Source organism: Protopterus annectens, chromosome 2.part1, assembly GCF_019279795.1.
Source record: "Protopterus annectens isolate FY-2018-M chromosome 2.part1, PAN1.0, whole genome shotgun sequence".
NCBI lineage: Eukaryota > Metazoa > Chordata > Ceratodontiformes > Protopteridae > Protopterus > Protopterus annectens.
The window spans coordinates 210,552,147-210,572,540 of NC_056729.1; the positions used below are offsets into that span (position 1 = coordinate 210,552,147).

General features: G+C 37.0%; 1 protein-coding gene across 1 annotated transcript in view; it reads right to left on the bottom strand.

Annotated features, from left to right (window-relative positions):
* Positions 1-20,394, bottom strand: part of ABCC3 (ATP binding cassette subfamily C member 3) — a 1,985,081-nt gene that overhangs the window by 287,641 nt on the left and 1,677,046 nt on the right. Inside the window, exon 21 of the mRNA XM_044062096.1 lies at positions 13,898-14,048. Within this exon, the coding sequence (XP_043918031.1) occupies positions 13,898-14,048 (151 nt within the window). The remainder of the gene's footprint in view (positions 1-13,897; positions 14,049-20,394) is intronic.

The window sequence follows — 20,394 nt, forward strand, 5'->3', positions numbered from 1 at the left end:
CCCCAACATGGACTATGACAGAGTCAGAACAGTACTTGTTCTTGAGTGGCTTGAGTGCAAGTGTGATTTGATGGATCCTGGCAACTGACAGGCAGTTGACCGTGACCTTTTCCTTGTCCGCCTGGTGAGGGGGACATCTGTGTGTCTCACTATGAAGTCGCCTATGACCAAGACATTAGGTTTTGAGGTGTTTGCCTTAGGGGCTTATTTGCTGAGACACTGCTATATGTGTTATTACGTGTAATTGTATCTATTTGTATAGCAATTTGTGCAAGTGATTTACGTTCTGGAGGTCTCTGATCTTTTGGTAGGCTTCTAGTGAGTACCTCCGCATATGGGGTTTGTGTGTCATGACCTCATTTTGTGTGAGCAGTGAAGTGTGTGTGTGTGTGTGCTGACAACCTGTTTGATGTTCGGTTTGTTGTTACATGAGGGAACTAATTCCATTTTCATAGTGTAATTACATCTCTTACATACGGTATAAGTGGTTGTCAGTATACATGAGGCAATTACCACATGCCCATGTCATGTCCATGTCAGGATGCCCATGTCAATCAGGTTGGCCAATGAAATGAAGGGTAACTTCCTGTCCATTATAGTAGGTTTTTGCCTTATGTACTATTGGGAAGAGAATGGGCTAGTTTTTTTGTGCTAGGACTAACAAAGATGCTTGTTCTAATGAATGCTACAAATGATAAGTGTGGCAATACTGCACAGAGCACCTGTAGTGCAGTAAGAAAGCTTGGGGGGAGTTCCAATGAGAGATATTGTGGGGGAAATTTAGTTTCAAGGCATTTCTGTATACATAGGGCACTGCTAACCCCTATTGCACAGTGCGCTGCAACTCAAAAATGCAAGGCTTAAATATAGGCAAAATTAAAACATTTTTAAGCTAATCTACCAATAGGAAAGCACACAATGAACCTTCCCCTAGCAATCCCCAGCTTGGACAAGGCTGGATCCACACTCTTCTGATACAAGGGTACATGGGAGCCCTTCTTAATGTAAAATAGTTGGTTTAGTGCTCAAGTGTATCAATAACAGGCTGAATCTAGTCTGTGCTATTTAGGTAACAGAACAGTGCAAATAAAATGCAGAGAAGTGCAAAAAAATACTGAGAGCCCTTTTGTGTGTTTCCCAACTCAGGTAGACCAGATAAACACCTACTGCCACTAGATGAATAATCTGAGTCCTTCTAATGTAAAAGCACAGTAAAAAAATGTCCAGAGTGAAAAGCTACAACAAACAAACTTAAAGATATAGATACAGCAGTGTACTTATAAAAGCTTATAAAAGTGTGATTATTCAATAAAAATACTTAATTTTGTATAAATGAGCCAAGAGCCACTCAACTGTACAGAATTTATAAAGGACAACAAACTTCCACAACATTGCAAAAATGAAGAAAAACAAATACCTGCTCAGCTGTGTAGCAGTTATACCCTTCAGACTCTGAAGAAGCCCTATAAGGGGTGAAAGCACTTAGTTCACGTGTTTTTTATCTATTTTTATTTGTTTTATTGCAAATAAAGTGGTATTACTGCTTCACAGATGAGCAGATATTTGTTTTCCTTCATTTTTGCAGAGTTTATAAAGGCACTAAAAAAACAAGCTGATTAATAAGAAATCTTAAGTGTTTCCCCAACCTGAACAGAACAGGCTACATCAGTGTACTAGATGAAAAATCCACTGACCTCTTTTGTTGTCACAACAATTGTTTCCTAGAGCATAAAATACACTACTTTATCCAACAGCTTGCTAGATAATGAAGTCAGATCAAGTGAACAGACAATGGGAGGCAAAATTCACTTTTTCAATATAAGCACAAGGAAAGGCAAATAATTCAGGATATCAACAGCAGTGTATAAAAGGAGGAGCTCATTAAGCTCAATTTATAGTAGGGGTGGGCAGCTGAAAATCACCAGGTTTGGTCAGGCATGGAATCACCAGCAGTGTTTTAGTTTATGCAAGCTTCAAATCTTTTTAGACAAAGACAAAGGCCTGGAATGTCACTCAGTATTTAAGTATCACTCAAGAGACAATTTAACCAATGAAAAAAAAAATATGTGAAATGTGCAGCCCAGATAATTTAAGCATCCACCTCTCACATAGAATAAAAACACCAGGCCAAGCAGATTTCTTAAAGCAGAAAACAAAATGGAGCATGTATTAGAAAGCAGCTCTGTCAGTCACAGACAAAAAAATATATGTTTCTTCACTCAGCAGAAAATCACCAGCAGTGCTTTACTTTATGCAGGCTGCAAATGTTTTCAAAGACAAAGGCCCAGAATTTCACTGAATATTTAAATATTATTCAAAAGACAATTTAACCAATGAAAAAAATGTAAAATGCACAGCCTAGATAATTTAAGTTTCCATCTCTCACATAGAACAAAAACACCAGGCCAAGCATATGAGCTGCCTTTGCTAAAAACTTGTAGATGCTGTGTAATGGATTGATTGGTCTCCAGTTTTCTAAGTCCTCTTTACAAATCTTTTTCTTTCATCTAGTTTAAAGAACCCTTCATACAGTTCAGTCTCTTAGCCCCATCCCCATAACATTCATTATCATAGTCACTAAACCTTTCAAATACCATTCCTTTAAGCTTCTGTGGTCAGCATACCACAGTTAGGTTATTTTAGTGTAGTTTATACTGCTACATTCTGTGCATATCATTTTTTTGTACAGTAATTTCTTAAGGTCATATTTTAATAGAATCTCTGAGTGAGGGAGTTACTCTTTTGTAATGCCTGTTTAAAAAGCACCATTACACCAGCGTAACTTATGTACGCTGTCAGTAGGTAGTCCTTTAGAATTCATCCCCTGTAGCACTGTAATGCAAGTATTTTTCTCTTTCATTTATACTACTGAATTCTTTACAAGTTACTACAAACAATGTAATTTTCAAACTTTTACTTGCAATCTGCATGTGAGGTCTAGCACTATCTTCTCCTTTTATTGCTTCACTAAAAGGGATGCCGTGATGGAGAACCAGTTGACACAAATTACAGTGCTCTCAATACATGATGCTGTGAGATGAAAAGCATTTAATAAACCAGCAATCCAAAACTAAAAAAATATAAACTAGAAAGAATACTGCAGTTATTCTAGAAGTTATAGACAGAACTGTACACCACTAAAACTGTCACTTTGCAGTCACAGCTGAAAATACTTGTCATCAAAATGATTTAAAGAAAAAAAGAAACTGCCAATTAGTCAACAAGGGAGCATACAAATAAAACACACACACAATGTTAAAAATACATATAACAAAGAGATAAAGCGAGGGTCCTTGTCTGAAAACACATGCAAACTCCAGTTCACTTTCACACACACAAAGTGAATGTCACATTTAAATAATAACAATACAGAATGCAAACACATTGTTTTAAGTAAAATTAAAAACAGATCAATAAAATGCCATAAAGAAACTAAAAGAAAATCATCTATTTGTAAAATTCAACAAAATAAGAGCACTTCAGTACTATATAAACTATAACTTTCCTGCATTTGTAACTTAAATATTGAAAACACCTAAAGCAAAATGTAAAATAATAAAAACACTGTATAATAGCTATGTACATGGCTCAGGTGTAGGTTATGTATGATATGCTCACACCTGTTGCATGTGTTTACTTGGGCTTCACCATTGTGTCCAGACCCCAGCAGTTACAAGTAAATCAATGTGTACCTCTTACCTGAACGAATTACAGCAGGAATAAACTACATGAGCTGCAAAAAGGGCTTGCCTGAAGACATGGTTACCCCCCCATGACATGCAGTAAAAAGATATCTTGATCCTTTTGCACAGAAATATGTAATACTTTTAATTTGCAATGATTATCATATACTTCAGCATGCCATTCGTCAATAGACTTGATAAGCTTCTTTGACATTTTTTGTATGTCTTTCAATCTTTTTGGCTTTCTGTTTTTGTCTTATGTACTTTATTGTCTCTTTGGCTTCTAAATGAAAATTACACATTTCATTACTTTTTTTTATTAAGGAAGATAATTTTGGAACAGGAAATACTGGAAAGCACCATGGTCATGGGCATACATGTAATAATACAACTGTAGCTGTGTAACAGAGATAACCGTCAGAATGTCAGCTTAGTAGGATTCCTGACTGAGGGGATTAGAAGGGTGGAACATAGGCTAGCTAGGCTAAGCAAGGACAGTGCAGACATAGTGGTATCTGTATAATCTGTCAAGATCCAGTCTATACTGACAGACCAGTTTGTCCAGTTTCACCTGAGGCTTTGTGACCTCCCTCATGAACTGGGGTGCACGGGGCTTGTCCCCAACTTCTTCCAGGGTCAGTAAGTTAATTTTCTTTTCTTCAAATTCTGTGAATTAGACTATCAACAGCACAGCATGCAATGAAAAATACCATATTTAGCAGGTTGCTAGCCAGTGTGGTGACATTTCTTATGATTAGCAAATGGCTACGTTAGTGACATTCAAGTAGGTCCAGCTTCAATAAATACAGACTAGCAAGCCACACTTCAGTGGCAGGGAGAGTGATGGTGAAAATTCAGAGGGAGGGCCTGGATGTATTGTTGGAGGATAAATGAGTCCAGAATCTGAACCAGCACAGTGTACAGACAGACAGAAGATCTTGTCAGTCCAGTCTGATCCATCTTTACTACTGGGTCATTGCTGAACTCAACAAGGTCCATCCAGTCAACAAAATGTTTACTTTGATTTCTAACAAGGCTTTGAGCTCAGTCTCTGCTATGCAATGGTGGTGGTGTTTGGGTAAGGATAGAAAAAGGTATACTAAATTAGAAGGTGGCAAAATTTGAGGATGCAGAAGGTGATGATAAACATATCCATGTCAACAGTCTTGGTTGTTCATAGGTAACTACTGGAGTAGCTGGCCTTCTGGGCCATTTTAACCATAGCCAATTTCCCTCAAATGTGAGAATCAAACCCTGTAACTTCTGTCTGTGAGGTAAACACTTAACCATTATGCAGAGATCCAGTTGCAAGTTGTAAGTACCTGTGTACCTCAGGAGTCCGTCCTTGACCCAATGTTCTTTAATATGTTCATCTCAGAGATGACCAAGAACTTTGAGAGCAGGACCAAGGTATCTGCAGACGACTCAAGACCATAACCAAAGTAGGACATGCCAGTATGAGGCTAGTGACAGAACTAAGATGACTGTCGAGATACTTGGGCATGTGGCAACTGACATGTAAGGCAGATGCATGCAAGGTGATGTAACTAGTGCATGAAGGTAAGGGGGTGCGGGTGCTGCTAGAGCATACAGACAGAGGAAAGGATCTGGGAGGCATGGTAAGGGATTCGAATGCTCAACATAGGGAGAGGGAAAGGGAAACTTTGACCAAGGAGAGCTGGGTTCAAGGTGTATCAGTGCAACAGTGGTGTTTGAAAGTAGGGAATTAACCTTTCCATTTTACTAGCTACACTAGTTGTACCACAGCTGTAAAACTGAGTGCAGTTTAGACATAAAAGATATAACGCAGTTATAGAAGAGGGCATGAAGGGTGTGCAGAGAAGTGGAAAAGTTGAATCAAGAAGGAAGGCTAGAGGAAAGGTGATTGTTCTCTTTGGAAAAAGAGGTGGGATGCTGGGGAGATGTGATTTGGGTACACAAATCAAAAATGCCAGTTGTGAAGGTGTGGAACTGATATGGAAATGAGATACCAGAGTAGACATCAGTTACCTTGGACTTGAGGAAATTCTCTCTCATGAATAGGGTGTCAGATCCACAGTACCAGATCAGAGTACCATATGAGTCAACAGAGCTATTTAAAAAGGCATGGAAGAGGTGGGACAAGGGAGTATGGTGGATTAGAGGCACAATCTTTGTCTCATAGTCCAAAGTATGGGGTTCAGACAAGTTGTCTGGGGACTGTGTGGAGGTTGTACACTCTCCAGTGCCTACATGTGTTAATGCTTTTATTAGTGCTCATTTTTCTTATGTCTAACATTGCTTAAGCTTCCTCACAATACCAAAGGGAAAGAAGAATTTGGAATGCAGTTCAGCTTCTTTTCACCTCCCAAATATATAAGAGTTGACTGGCAACATTAAATTGTCTATTTATGAGTGTGCATGTACATGTGTAAATATATATATATAGCACACACACACAGATATATATATATATATATATATATATATATATATATATATATAGCCACACACACACACACACACACACACATATATATATATATATATATATATATATATATATATATATATATATATATATATATATATATATACATACATATACATAGATAAAGATATACTTATGTATATATATATATATATATATATAGCGAGAGAGAGAGGCAGAGAGAAATATATATATATATATATATATATATATATATATATATATATATTTCTACTTTGAAATTTTGAATGCCCACTTTATCGAAATTCAATATATTGAGATAAGAATATCAAAAATGCATTTATCTGAAAGTTCAGAAGATCGAGTCTTAGAATGTCGAATATGGAGAAGTAAATAGTAATGCCATGTTGTAATTTGTGTATTTGTGTTACAGAGGGTATGTGGTAGTTGGTGATATAGTGTGCTGTCCCTTTTAGGTGTTGGACTGAAGACATGCAGAGAAATGGCGGAAGTAATGTTGCAGGTGATGGTTTGAGTGGAAAGGTGTTTGCAGTGTAACCTGTAAAATAGGGGAAGAGTAGGGAATTACTTCCAGGTATGTCTTGGAGTTAGAATGCAAAGATAATTTTGTCTGATGTAAATCTGTAGTGGTTGATGTACAGTGTATATGTACTTAACCATCATCTGAAATGCAGTGTGATCTTGGAGTTGGTATATTTAATTAGCAGGGGGTGTGGGAGGGGTGCGCCTGCTTCCACCTGAATAAGAGCAAAAGCTTAATCATCTATTCAGTGTCTGAGTTTTTATTTCCTTTCTAATAGCTCAGCACTAATTACTGCACCTAAAAGAAGTCTGAATTTATATAATTAAGATTCTTCTAGTGCACAGTGTTTATTTTATATATATATATATATATATATATATATATATATATATATATATATATCTTAGCAGTCCGGAGTTCCGCTGTGACGACCCCTAACCGGGAAAAGCCGAAAGACACAACATATATATATATATATATATATATATATATATATATATATATATATATATATATATATATATATACACACACATACACATATATATAAATCCATAAAACTTTTTGGACATGTAAGAAAAACCACTTCACTTCGTGTAGTAGCTTTGAAATCTTTTAATCCAGCAGTTGAAATCTTTTAAACCAGCGGTAAAAAATGTCCACCAAGACAACAGTATAAGAAAAGTTGAAATAAATCTGAAATAAAATGGAACAATTGTACTTAGGCACTTTCGTTTGTTGTCAAGTTCATTTTACAGTTATTCAACAGTCGAACTTTTTCAGAAATATTCTTCAGAAACTGTAAAATGAACTTAACAATGAACGGAAAGCACTTAAATACAAGTGTTCCATTTTATTTCAAATTGTTTTCAAGTTTTCTTATACTGTTATCTTGGTGAACGTTTTTTACTACTGGATTAAAAGATTTCAAAGCTACTATAGGAAGTTAAGTGATTTTTCTTTCATGTCCAAAAAGTTTTATGGATTTTTGTTTGCAAACTTTTTGACTGTTTACAGTTCTTTTATATATATATATATATATATATATATATATATATATATATATATATTTATACACACACACACACACACACACACACACACACACACATATATACATATATATATACATGTGTGTGTGTGTGTGTGTGTGTGTGTGATATATTACTGTGAAAATGTGAAAACACACAAAGTCAACTGCAAAAGATATTGACTGCAAAAGGTCAACAACACAGAACTTGACACACTGGTACACATATACTGAGCAACAGCATCAGTGAATATAAAACTTAATTTTTAAAATACAAACAAAAACACTGTTTTCTGTAAGGGCACATGTGGGGGGGCCTGTGCCCCACACCCCATGCTTACTACATATATTAACTCCCAGATTGTATAAACAAGGGGTAGGGGCAAATTTCCTATGCCAGGAATTGTGCGGTCTCACATACCTGACGATCAGTTATTCATTTGACCAAATACAGCTGACTAAACAGCTACTGACCTAACACACAACAGACCATTCCTTTAACTCCCAAATATATATATATATATATATATATATATATATATATATATATATATATATATAAAAATGAAAAAAACTGGCAAAACACTCAGACCATACAAAACCAATAAACTCAGAAAAAAGTAAATGGTCTGGGCACATACAAGCGCTTTCACCCTACCATAGTGTTGGGCTTGAAAAAGGGTGAAAGCGCTTGTATTTTGTTTTGTTTTTAACAACTGAATAGTTTATAGCTTGTTCCAGTGTGCCCAGATCAGTTACTTTTTTCTGAATATATATATATATATATATATATATATATATATATATATATATATATATATCTATATCTATAAAATTACATTTCCATTCCCGAAATGGCCATTATCTCAACCATAAAATAATCAAACCGAATTCTCTTCTGTCAAAACACTGGAACAAGCTTTAACATAGATCCTTTGGGTGTGTGTGTGTGTGTGTAAGTTCTGTCCTCCATGCAGAAGTCAAGTGAGGAAAACAACTATAGTTGAAAAGATGTTGACTGAGTAATCCACTGCGCATACCAAACACCAAACCACTACAGGCTGTAAAAGGAAATGTAAATGGTTATCACTTGTGATTCATTAATAAAAGCATTTACTAACACACTACGATGACACACACCACAACTCAGCACACATACCGCTTTAAAATAAATAAAGAAAATAACAAATAACTTCCACACACACACACTGTTTCTCTCTCATACACATATCCATATAAATAAATCACACACTAAGTGTTTTTCAATGGGCTCCTGGAAGTAAACATACATATGGCTAAACAACTATATTTTTTGCAACACTTGATGTCACTTCCCTTTATACAAGTATAGATCAAGAAGCTGGAATTGATTTATTTAGGGAATATTTGACTGGTCATACTGACTTTGACAATGACAAGATCAACACTTTGTGTGTTTTGATGGAAATGATTTTGGAAAGTATTTTTTTTTTAAGTTTGGAACTAGTATTTTTCAGCAAATCTCTGGTTTGGCCATGGGTTCCGTTCCAGAATGGCTCCTTATTTTGCCAATCTAGTTATGGCTACGTGGGAGATGAAATTTCTTGTGACACATCCTTTGGCTAAGAATATTTTATTTTACAGGCGTTACACTGATGGATTTTTTTTTTTTTTTTTTGTGGCAAGGGAACCTTGACAGTTTCCAGTTATTCTTGCAAGATCTGAATTGTTTAACCATTTTTTTGAACTTTACCCTGGGAGGGTTTGGGAAAATAATAGACCTCCTGGATATTCATTTGGAACTACTTGATGACAGTTTTAGCTTCAGTAGTAGTATCCATAGGAAATTTACCTTTGTCAATCAGTACCTGCACAGGGGCAGTCTTCACCCCACATATGAAAAGAGGGGTTGTCAAGGGACAACTTATTAGGCTGAGTCGTTTGACCAGTGAAGATTCTGTTTTTGATGGTGAGGTTAACAAACTGATTGGATTTTTTATAGCCAGGGGATATGATTTGTTTTAGTTACATAACATTGTTACTGAAGTTATAACCTCAGAGACAGTTTAGCTAGTCCCATCTTGAGAGGCAATTTCAGTGTTGCAAGTAGGGTGAATCAAAACAACAAGGTTTTTAAGCTGGCCTTCCCATTGCCCATTTCAGATGTAATGGACATTATTAGGCGTGTTATTAAGGAAAATTGGAAGGTATTGCTTGGACATTCTGAACTGGTGAAAGTCCTGGGTAATGAACCTTTGTTTACTTATAAAAAGGTATGTAACATAAGAAGTATACTTGAAAGTACTTCTAAGACATCACACAATGGGGTCAAATACCCTGTTGGGACTTTTGCTTGTGGTCACTGCAGGCAATTTATTGTTGGGGTGAGGTTTAGCTCACTACAGTGCATGGCTCGCAGTGACTTGAATTTCTTTAGGTGGAGCATGTCCATCAGTTCTGAGTTGGACATGGCTTTGTAAATCAGGCAGAGATCACCTCTGAGTGAGTGATATGCCACTGAGTACAGCCAGAGTTTTTTCAGCTGGGCTGCATAGCCAATTCAGGTTTTGTTGAGTTGAAACATTTCAAGCAAGTTATTTGGGCAAAGGACAAGTTTACATGTGATTCTGTGGGTATTGTTTATCTTGCAATATGTAATTCTTGTACCAGTTTTTATGTTGGCAAGACCATCAGGTCATTAAGCAGAAGGATTTGTGAACATGTGTTGGCAGTGAGAAACAAAGACAGGAATAATGCATTGGCACGACATGTTTTATTATGTAACAATTTTAAGAAATTTACATTCTTTGTCTTAGATAAAGTAGTTTGTAATTTTAGAGCCTTATTAGAATGTAGGTAAATTAAATGGCACTTAGCTTTAAGAGCACACTACCCTCCACGTCTAAATGAAACTATTAACATTAAGTGTTTTCTTAACTTACAGAGGCTTTGATGTAGTGAACCAATCTGTCCACAAAATGGAATTTATTTGATGAAACACTGTGTAGTAGTTTGTCATTATTGACTATTATAACATATACATTTTTATGTTTTTATACATATGCAATGTTAAAAAGTTTTTGCAGTGTATTTTTACATTTTCATGACATCACAATGGCTATTTAAATAATTCATTTGAAGTATTTTGTCACTGAATGATTTTTTGCACATGACAAATATTTAAAAGGTGGTTTCAAGTTTTTGTATTTATTCTGATGAAGTTTGTGGTGTTTTATTAAACGAACAAAAGCTTAAAGGTTTGTGGTTCAGGTCCTTCCTGGTCTTTGGTTTGCTGCTTTTTCACTTAAACATACATATGCATGAAAAAACTTAAAATGCCAGTGATATTTGTAGACTGACTCAGACAGAATACTGAAAACTATGTTTGTAGTGTCTCTGGTTCATTCCACTTACTGTATGAAATCTTTGGAGATCCCAAATATAGACATGTAGCTGGCTTTGAGAGTAGAAGTGATGAGGTATGTGTAAAAGAAGAATAATTTTTTTCTCTTTCTCTCTCATTGCAGAGAAAGATTGTATGATAAAATGTGTTAAAATAAGAAGAAGACGTGGTAATAAATTATTACGATTTTGCAATCTGGCTGCAAAACATATTGATGTTCCTCCTGTTACCATTACATAGTTTGTGAAATGTTAACCTTTAATCTGTGTAGCAGCTAGTCTTCAGCCGAACTATACAGCTTGGAAGTTGTTTAACTGAATTACAGCACTGTTTTATTATTTTATTATTTTTCATATGTAGAAAGATGCTCTTTTTTACATTGCAGGGAAGAGCTTTTTGTTTGGGATTTATCTTTGTTTAAATATGTAAAGGAAGAAAGTGGATTTTTTTAACTTTTTTTATAGCTCTACCTGTTTTTTTAACAAATGCTTTTCCCCCAAGGTTAGGTCCAATGTCTGACATATGCTAGGCACAGACAAGATGGTGTTGCAAATGTATGGTGATAAATTTTATTTTTCATCTTCCTCCTTAGTCATACCATTCTACTAGTACTCAAGATGTGATAACATTTTCTGCCTGCCTAGATACCATAGTCCTTAAGTTAAACAAAACATAAAGAGGCAGGCAGGCAGGTAACCAGGCACACACCCACGGAAGCTTTACAATGTACTACTTCCTGGTTTTGCACTTTTAAAGCAACTTTGCTGTGAGAATATGTGATTTATAGCGTACAGTAAATAATTAGAGTCAGACAGCCAGTTCTGTTGGTGTAGTGGGATAAGGTTGTGACTATGGCCCTGGTGAAGGGACGTATGGCCTAATGAAGAAACCCAGATACCCAGTGTAGATGACAGTACCACAGTCCCCCCACAATCAAACTTGGCTCTAGGTAATAAACTGGCCAAAAGGCCTTTTGGTCCAAGGAATGAATGGGTAGAAAGACTCTTCTTGCCCCAAGGAAATGAATGGTTTTATGGAGTGGGCAGGGAGAAAACTGATGGTCACCAAGATACTGATGGAAAAAAAAAAACATAGCCAGATTACGGTCACTGCTGTGGTAATAAAACACAAATCATTTCTGTGTTGGATTGCTCTCAGGAGGCCGTGTACCCTCATTCTATTGGACAGAGAGAGCAAAACTGGAAAAAGATACTCTAATGCATTGTGGTTAATGAAGACATTTTCCAAGGCTTCATTACATGTCTGAAAAAGAGAAATTCAGGAAAATTATTTTTCATTTAAACTTCACCAGAAATATAATACATAAATTCACGAAAAGAATCCACTAAGTAGTACAATTAGCCTTAGGGTCACAACAAATCTTGGGGGAAGTGATTACATAAGAAATTTGTTTTTGATAAAGCTCTCTTAGAGGGCCGTTCAGTGTTTTTCTTCTTTGGCTGAACAGTAATATTTCATTAAAAGATAACCTTCCACATGACTCCCTCCTTTAGAGGGCAGGACTGGGAGACCCTTACCTATTCAGGGCTCAGTCAGTGGTTACAGTGATGAAAACTCCAAATACTCCTTTAGCTGTGGTAGTGTGAGGAAGCTTAACACGTGTTGCATATGAAGGGTGAGCACAAATAAAAGCATCCAAAACAAACACACATCTTTTGCAAAAATAAGGAGTGTGCAGCACTAGACATAGGTAAACACTAGGCTATTATTCTGCAGAATATTACACACCTAGTCAATAACCTGCGGTTGGAATTAAACCCTGTATCTGTGATGAAAAGACATTAACCATTATGCCAACCCCTCCACCTGTAAGTAATTATGTAACTATGCTGTAAGAATCCAGTTTATTAGACACAAATTAATCATAGCTCAAGAGCTGGCATTTCAGCTGAGAATGTATCTTATTTAAAACTCTCAGTCTATGTTTAAGCAATAATCCATGACTGAGCATGGCTATATCAGGATTTACACATGGTTGGTCAGGTTTGGTCGCTAGGGAGAAGCCCAAGTGATTAAATAAAGTCAAGTGGGGGTAAATCTTGATATGCCCATAAACAGGAGTGAATTATTGCTATTATGCAATGACATCATTTAAGGAAAAAAATCTTACCTTTTCTAAATAATGTCATTATATTAAAAGTCTTTAGTGCTCTTCTGACAACTTCTCATAATCTGCTTAGTTTACATACCGCATATATGCTCTGCATGTAACAGCTCCACAGAAAGTTGTTGCCTCGTGTCCCCCCCACTAATCATTGAGGACTGAAGTCATTAAGTGAGCTGCCATGGAACTGATTTTACAGATCCTGGCACGGAATACTGAGAGTTTTCTTTTTTAAAATATGTATACTTTTGTAACGTGCTCTGCGGTGAAGACTACTGGCTTAAGATATTGTTTAAGAAGCAATTTGAATTTCCTGTTTAGTGGCATGGGAAAAGAAAGCTTAACTGCTTTTTTAAAAAAATATATTATACTAAAAGTCTGCTCCAAGGAGCTGATTACAAAGAAGGCATTACAGTGCCTTTTCCAATAGAAAGACTGGCCACGCAGTGCTATGGCATCTATCAACTGATATATGCTTGATTTACAATAGTCATGCTCTTTGGGCTGTCTAATCAGCATGCTCACTTTTGAACAGCAATGAACCATTATTATGTAATTACAAATATAACCTATAACTGTATTCCAAAATTAAGGAACATCTTTTAAGCAGAACATCACCATATACAAAAGGGAGAAATGAAATCAACATTTGTTGGGACAAAAGTCATGTAGAAATTTAGTTTACACATTAATGCTACTTGCCCTTCCAGTTTCAGCAGTTTCAGCCTGTATAAGTTTTTCAACTTCTTTCTTCTTTTCAGCTGGTGGCTCAAGAGGTTTCTTCTCACTCAGCCTTCGCCTTGTGCATATCTTTTTTGGAATATCACCATCTGCTGACATCACACTGATCTGCCTGGTATGAAACATTTCAAGTCACTGCTAATTGATTATGCCAATAGAGTTAGATAACAATCAAAGACTAATATAAAAAAACGACAAAGTGGACTGATACTGAGGCACACGAAGTCTAAATTATTGTTTTCCTGGCAGAGCAATCTGAACTTTTAGCCAGCACAAGTCAGACTTAATCATATACAGATAGCACACAGTATAAGCTGAAACATACCACCAGCCCTCCACTAAACTATTAATGTAGACTGACGGACTGGTTACATTTACAGAGATAATGGCAGGAAAGGTATAAGCCATGTCTCACCATGTGGTAAGTGACAATAAGTATGTTTTTTGATGCTACAAAATTATCATAGCACTCATATAGAAAGCTTTACCCCCATATCTTCCAATTATATGCACTTCTTTGACTCACGGCAAATTAAAATATGGAAACAATCCCACTTACTGGTATACTTTATTTTCCCTGTATGGCTTACACTCATGCTATCATGTTGATAATGAAAGTAATTTTGCTATAAAAGTCTACTTTTAGATGTAGCAGTGAAACCGTCCAGATTGTCTCCAGATGTTTCCCATTTCATTAGAGATATACATTGCAAGAAAGGATAACTGCTATAAACTAATGTAAGAAAAAGCAAGTGACCTTCCAGTAATATAGTATATTGGAATATCCTATACTTTTCTACACTACTGACCATGGAAGTTTAAAGTTGTGCATTTGTTACCAGTGGCTTTGAATTTTGTGCCAATTGCAAGTATCAGTGTGATTTAAGCTTTTATTTAAGCTCAGTGGCAAAATGGCTGAATTAACTGGTTCTACCTCACCTACTCAGGCTGCCAAGTAGACAACAAACATAATTATTATAATTGCCCATATTGTGTCCACAGTATGTACTGCATCACAAAGAGTGCATTTAACAAGAATGTTGCCCTTGTTTTCTAAGACAGTGATGTTACATAAGTGTTATGTGATAACAAAGTACTCTAACTGTTGAGTGGTACGCTGGTTTCTATTGTGTCATCCTACTGCGGAGGGTGACAAAGGTTTATATGGACAGAAAGTACACTACAGAAGTGATGACTGTGTAGACACAAGAAATTAAGGAAAGCAGGGTGGACAGACAAGAATGATACACTAAAGTGCCTGATGTCACAAGAGTTTGACTCAACTAAATGACTGAAGAACATTTATCTGCCCCAACAAAAGCTGACCACAAAATTTCATCTGTTGTTTACAGGTTCATAGGTTATGAAATCAGGCTTATGACCTACTGACTTCCAAGACATTTGTTAGCCATCACCACATACTAATATTTTTGTCCCTGTAGAGATATCAAACCCCACTTAAAGGATGGGAGAGATGTACTTTGTACAGTACCAAGGGAAGCTTATTTCATGAGCATGGTAGCCTTCTGACAGACTATCTGCCATTTCTTGAGGTATTAATGTTGAATTTTAGTGCATAATTCTCAGAATGAGAGTCAAACCCTTCTTTATGCCCAAAACAAAGACTGACATAAGAGGTCACATGTAATCTTGAACAATAAGCAAAGATCCTTTCTAAGTAGCTTGAATGAAAAAGAAAATAAAAGAGCAGTAACTCCTTCAGGTTCCCACTGTTTGTAAGTTTTTGTTGTTTTTTGAGTTGCACTAGACTTTTGTTCAGAAAACCCCAAAAAACATTAAAGCAGTGTTGTATTTAATGACTTGGATGTGTCAAAGAGGCATAAACAGGATAATTACATTTGACTGAGCTGCTCTTCAAGGCCATATGGCAGTACATATTTACCTTGTAAACAATATGCTTGCTACTCAAACAACTGTACCCTAGCTGCAATTCCATATTTATATCTACATACATGTTAATGTGTGTGGTGCACTAATGCTATACCTGAAGTGAGTCCATCTTGGAGAATATTATATACCTTATATATCTTCTGCTCTGAAGTCTTATTTCTATATTATCTACTTCTTACTACTCCCCTATTCCTTTCTTGCTCTCTCCCAAAAATTGTAATTTGTTTCTGCAAATATGCCATCTGCATCACTTTCTTTTCTCATTCTTCAATTTATCTCATCTTCTTTTGCTTATTCGCGATACTTAACTCCTTTTCTTGAAGCCTTAACTCTTACTACAACATTTTACCTCTACACACCAATACCTCATTGTACTAACTGTACAGACCTAATGTAAAAACAAAACCTATTTGCGTAAGTTGTCTCTCTCCTTAAAATGTAATCTTTGTTGTGTTTAATTTAATGCTATTCTCAATACATCAACATGTAATTTGGTTTCCTAGTCATCTTTAGTCTAATGACCCAGAACCCCCTTTTCGTACCTACCTAAAGTGGTCTACTTTCCTCCAGGATTGCATTTTCTGGGTGGAGAGTACATATTAAAAGCTGGCTATGAAGGTTACAGAAGGCTATTCCTAGTGTAATATCGGTTTTGATGCTCATCAAGATTTGTTGTAATCATATTAACCTAATGCCTCACACTTTGGTCACAAACTGTAGTGAAATGCATATTTCCAGTGATCCTGGCTAGAGTGCTGTGCACTCCTTGATGGATTTACTAGCTCCCCTGAATCTCTAAATACAAGTACTATACAGCGAGACCTTCCCTAAGCTGGAGCTGTTCATACAGTGACTTTACAAATGAAACAAACAAAATATTATTTATTTATATAAGCATAAAAGTATATATATATATATATATATATATATATATATATATATATATATATATATACATATATATATATATATATATATACACACACACACACACACACACACACATATATATATATATATATATATATATACATATATATATATATAAAAATCTGAAGGTAATGCTACTCAATGCTAGAAGTCTAAACCTCAAAATGCACTCTCTCGAGGCACTCCTAAAAATGGAGAACATCGATATCTGTGCAGTAAGTGAGACCTGGTTCAAGGCTCCAGAGAGCACCCCTGCAATACCAGACTACAACTCTTTCCATACTTTTCAGCCACCAAACCAGGATCGAAACACTAAAGGTGGAGGAGTGCCCATATTCACCAAGGATATTCACACCACCAGGTTAGTTGCCCAACACAATGTGTCTGAAATTCTCCAGGTGCAACTAACACTAGGTAAGATTGCAATCCAAATTGTAGCTTGCTACAGATCCCCCACCATGCCCCAATATTCTCACTACACCTTTCTAAACATACTGGAAAATATTAATAGACAACCAAACACCCTAATACTGGGTGATTTCAACTACCTTGCCATAAACTGGGAAAACTACTCATGTACCAAAACTTTTGCCCAACGGTTCTTGGATTCATAAATTCCATTGCCCTGGATCAACTAATCCATAGTCCCACCAACGTGGGAAATCCTTGCTCCACACCTATGGTCACCCCCTCATTGGTCAGGTCAGACCATAAGCTAATCACCCTTAACATCCACATCTCACCCCCACCCCGCAGTAAGGAAACCTCCGTAAAAAAACTTCTCCAAAGCCAACTTCATTCTACTCAAGTCAGAAGTTACAAACTTCATGACACCCATGCAGACGGGAACTGAAAGTTCGACTGCTGAGTCCTACACTAAGGCACTGTACAAGCACATCCACTCATGCATGAATCGTGCCATCCCAAATAGAACCAAGATGCTTTCCTCCAAAATAAGGGAGCCAATCTGGTGGTCTCCTGCTATAAACTAACTTTACAACAAAAGGAAGAAACTGTTACAGAAAATAGGAAAATCCCAGGATGCAAAAAACTCCCTTACCAGCCTCAGTAAGAAGCTGAGATTCCTCATAAAATCCTCCAAAGCTAGTTACGAAAATAAAATTGCCAAAGATTCCAAAGACAACCACAAGGCATTCTATAACTATATCAAGAATCTAAATGGCAATGTTCAGATCTGCTCTAAGCTACAACAGAATGGCACTGAATATACTGATCCCAAGGACATTGCCAATATCCTGGCAGATCGATTCAGTGCCAACTTCACCCCGCTCTCACCCCCTAAATGGCCCATCTCAATACCGGAAGATTGCCAAATTCTGGTAATAACGGCCACACAGGTAAAAAACGCAAAGCTAATAATACAGCATCCATGGGACCAGATGACATTCCGGGCTGTGTACTACATGAACTACAAAATGAACTGGCACTTCACCTATGTGTCATCTTTAATCATGCTCTCACTTCAGGCTTCATGCCCACTGAGTGGCACACAGCTACAGTTATCCCATTCCACAAGGGGGGATCTACCTTGGATCCCGGGAACTACCGCCCCATCAGTCTGACGAGCCTGATCTGCAAGGCCATGAAACGTATTATCATGGAACTTATAAACAAAGACATTGGCAACCTTAAAACACTGGACCCCACCCAGTTTGGGATCGTGAAGGGCTGATCTTGTTTCCTGAACCTGACTGACTTCTTCGAATCAGTCTCCAGAGCCGTGGATGAGGGTAAGGCAGTCCACACAGCCTATCTGGACCTCGCCAAGGCCTTTGACACCATCCCCCACTCTGGAATCATAGATAAACTTACTAAGCTGGGCATTAATCCCTATGTCACTTGATGGGTTGCCAACTGGCTTACTGAGAGAACCCACACTGTAAAAGTAGCTGACTCCAAATCCAGCTCCAGACAAGTGACAAGTGGAGTACCTCAGGGTTCAATCCTGGGACCTCTCTTGTTTGGCATCTACTTCTCTGAAGTACAGGCCAACACTAAGGGACTCTGGCTAACAAAGTTCGCAGATGACTGCAAACTGGGAGCCATTACTGAATCCCCAAATGATGTGGATACTTTACAAAAGGGCCTTACAGAAATGGATGCTTTGTGCCAGAGCCATGAGCTCAAGCTCAATGCCAAGAAATGTACAGTTATCCCCTCTGGAGAAAAAACATGTACCCATGAATTACCACATAGGTGGCAGTACACTAAACACCGAAAGTGTGAGAAGAGACTTAGGGACACAGGTGGACAGTGGTCTCACCTTCAATAACCACATCGCAACAAAGGAAATCCTTCTATGTGGCACACCTCATCACTAAGGGCTTTTCATCCAGAAAAAAGGAGGTCATTGTCCCACTGTACTCATCCCTCATTAGACCCATTATAGAATACAACCCTCCATTTGGTATGTACCTCTCAAGACATCTGCAACAACTGGAAAGACCGCAGAAATACCTCACTAAAAGAATCACAGGCCTAAAGCAGATGCCCCATGCTGACCGCCTTAAAAAACTCCAGCTATACTCTGTCACATATCGTCTACTCTGAGGCGATCTCTGCTTAACATACAAGGCCATGTCAAACCCAGAGCTGTTGGACATGCTACACTTGCAGAAATCCCAATCCCTCAGAGCCACACACTCCAGGGATCTAAACCTTGTCATCACAATAAACAAAACATGCTGGAGGGATAGGTTCCTGACCCAAAGACTCTCCAGTCTCTGGAATAGACTGCCCATACATGTTGAGCAGAGTGCCTCTTTGGCCCTCTTTAAAAGGAACCTTGATGATTGGATGGGAGAAAGGAAATTCACCCCGGGGATCACGTCAGTCACCCTGCTAGTCAGGGGTCTAAAGAATTAAATAGTGTGGGAAGAAATAACCAGGGAATTTTTATGGCTAGGCTTGTATAGGCCCTAGGGCCGATAGCCTAGTACCAACTTATGAACCTACGATAAACATATATATATATATATATATATATATATATATATGTGTGTGTGTGTGTGTGTATTTTTAATTTTTTTTATATACATATTATATTTTAGTTATGTGTAAATGTTTCTTTAAATTTGAATGGATGACTTGATGATGTCACTATTGGTGGTTTATTTAAACCAAGAAAGTTCTTTCTTTCATATTTTTTTGTCCGAAGAAGGTCGTACATTGTTACACCCGAAAGTGCTAACAATAAATTTGGAAGGTCTGATATACCACATTGCCTATTTTGTTTGTTTTTCCTGCAGTTTGTTTTTTGTTTGTGTTATTAGTGACTTTACAAATGCCTGACCCTGACATTTATTTATTATTTATTTATTGCATTTGTTTACTGGGAAAGTCCACTGGGCCTTGGAGAGCCCATTTTCAGTGGAGGCCCGGGGAGAAAAGCTCCACATATAAATTATACAGAAAATAATTTTCAGTTACATAAATGTCTAGAAGGCTATACTTTGCAGTTTGTATAAAAATACAATTTAGTTACATGAATGCTTAGAAGGCTATACAGTAGCAATAATAGGCATGGATTTTAAGGTAACAGTATAATGTACATGTAAGAGTTAACACTGTGTTAAACAAGTAGCTGGGCAACAGAA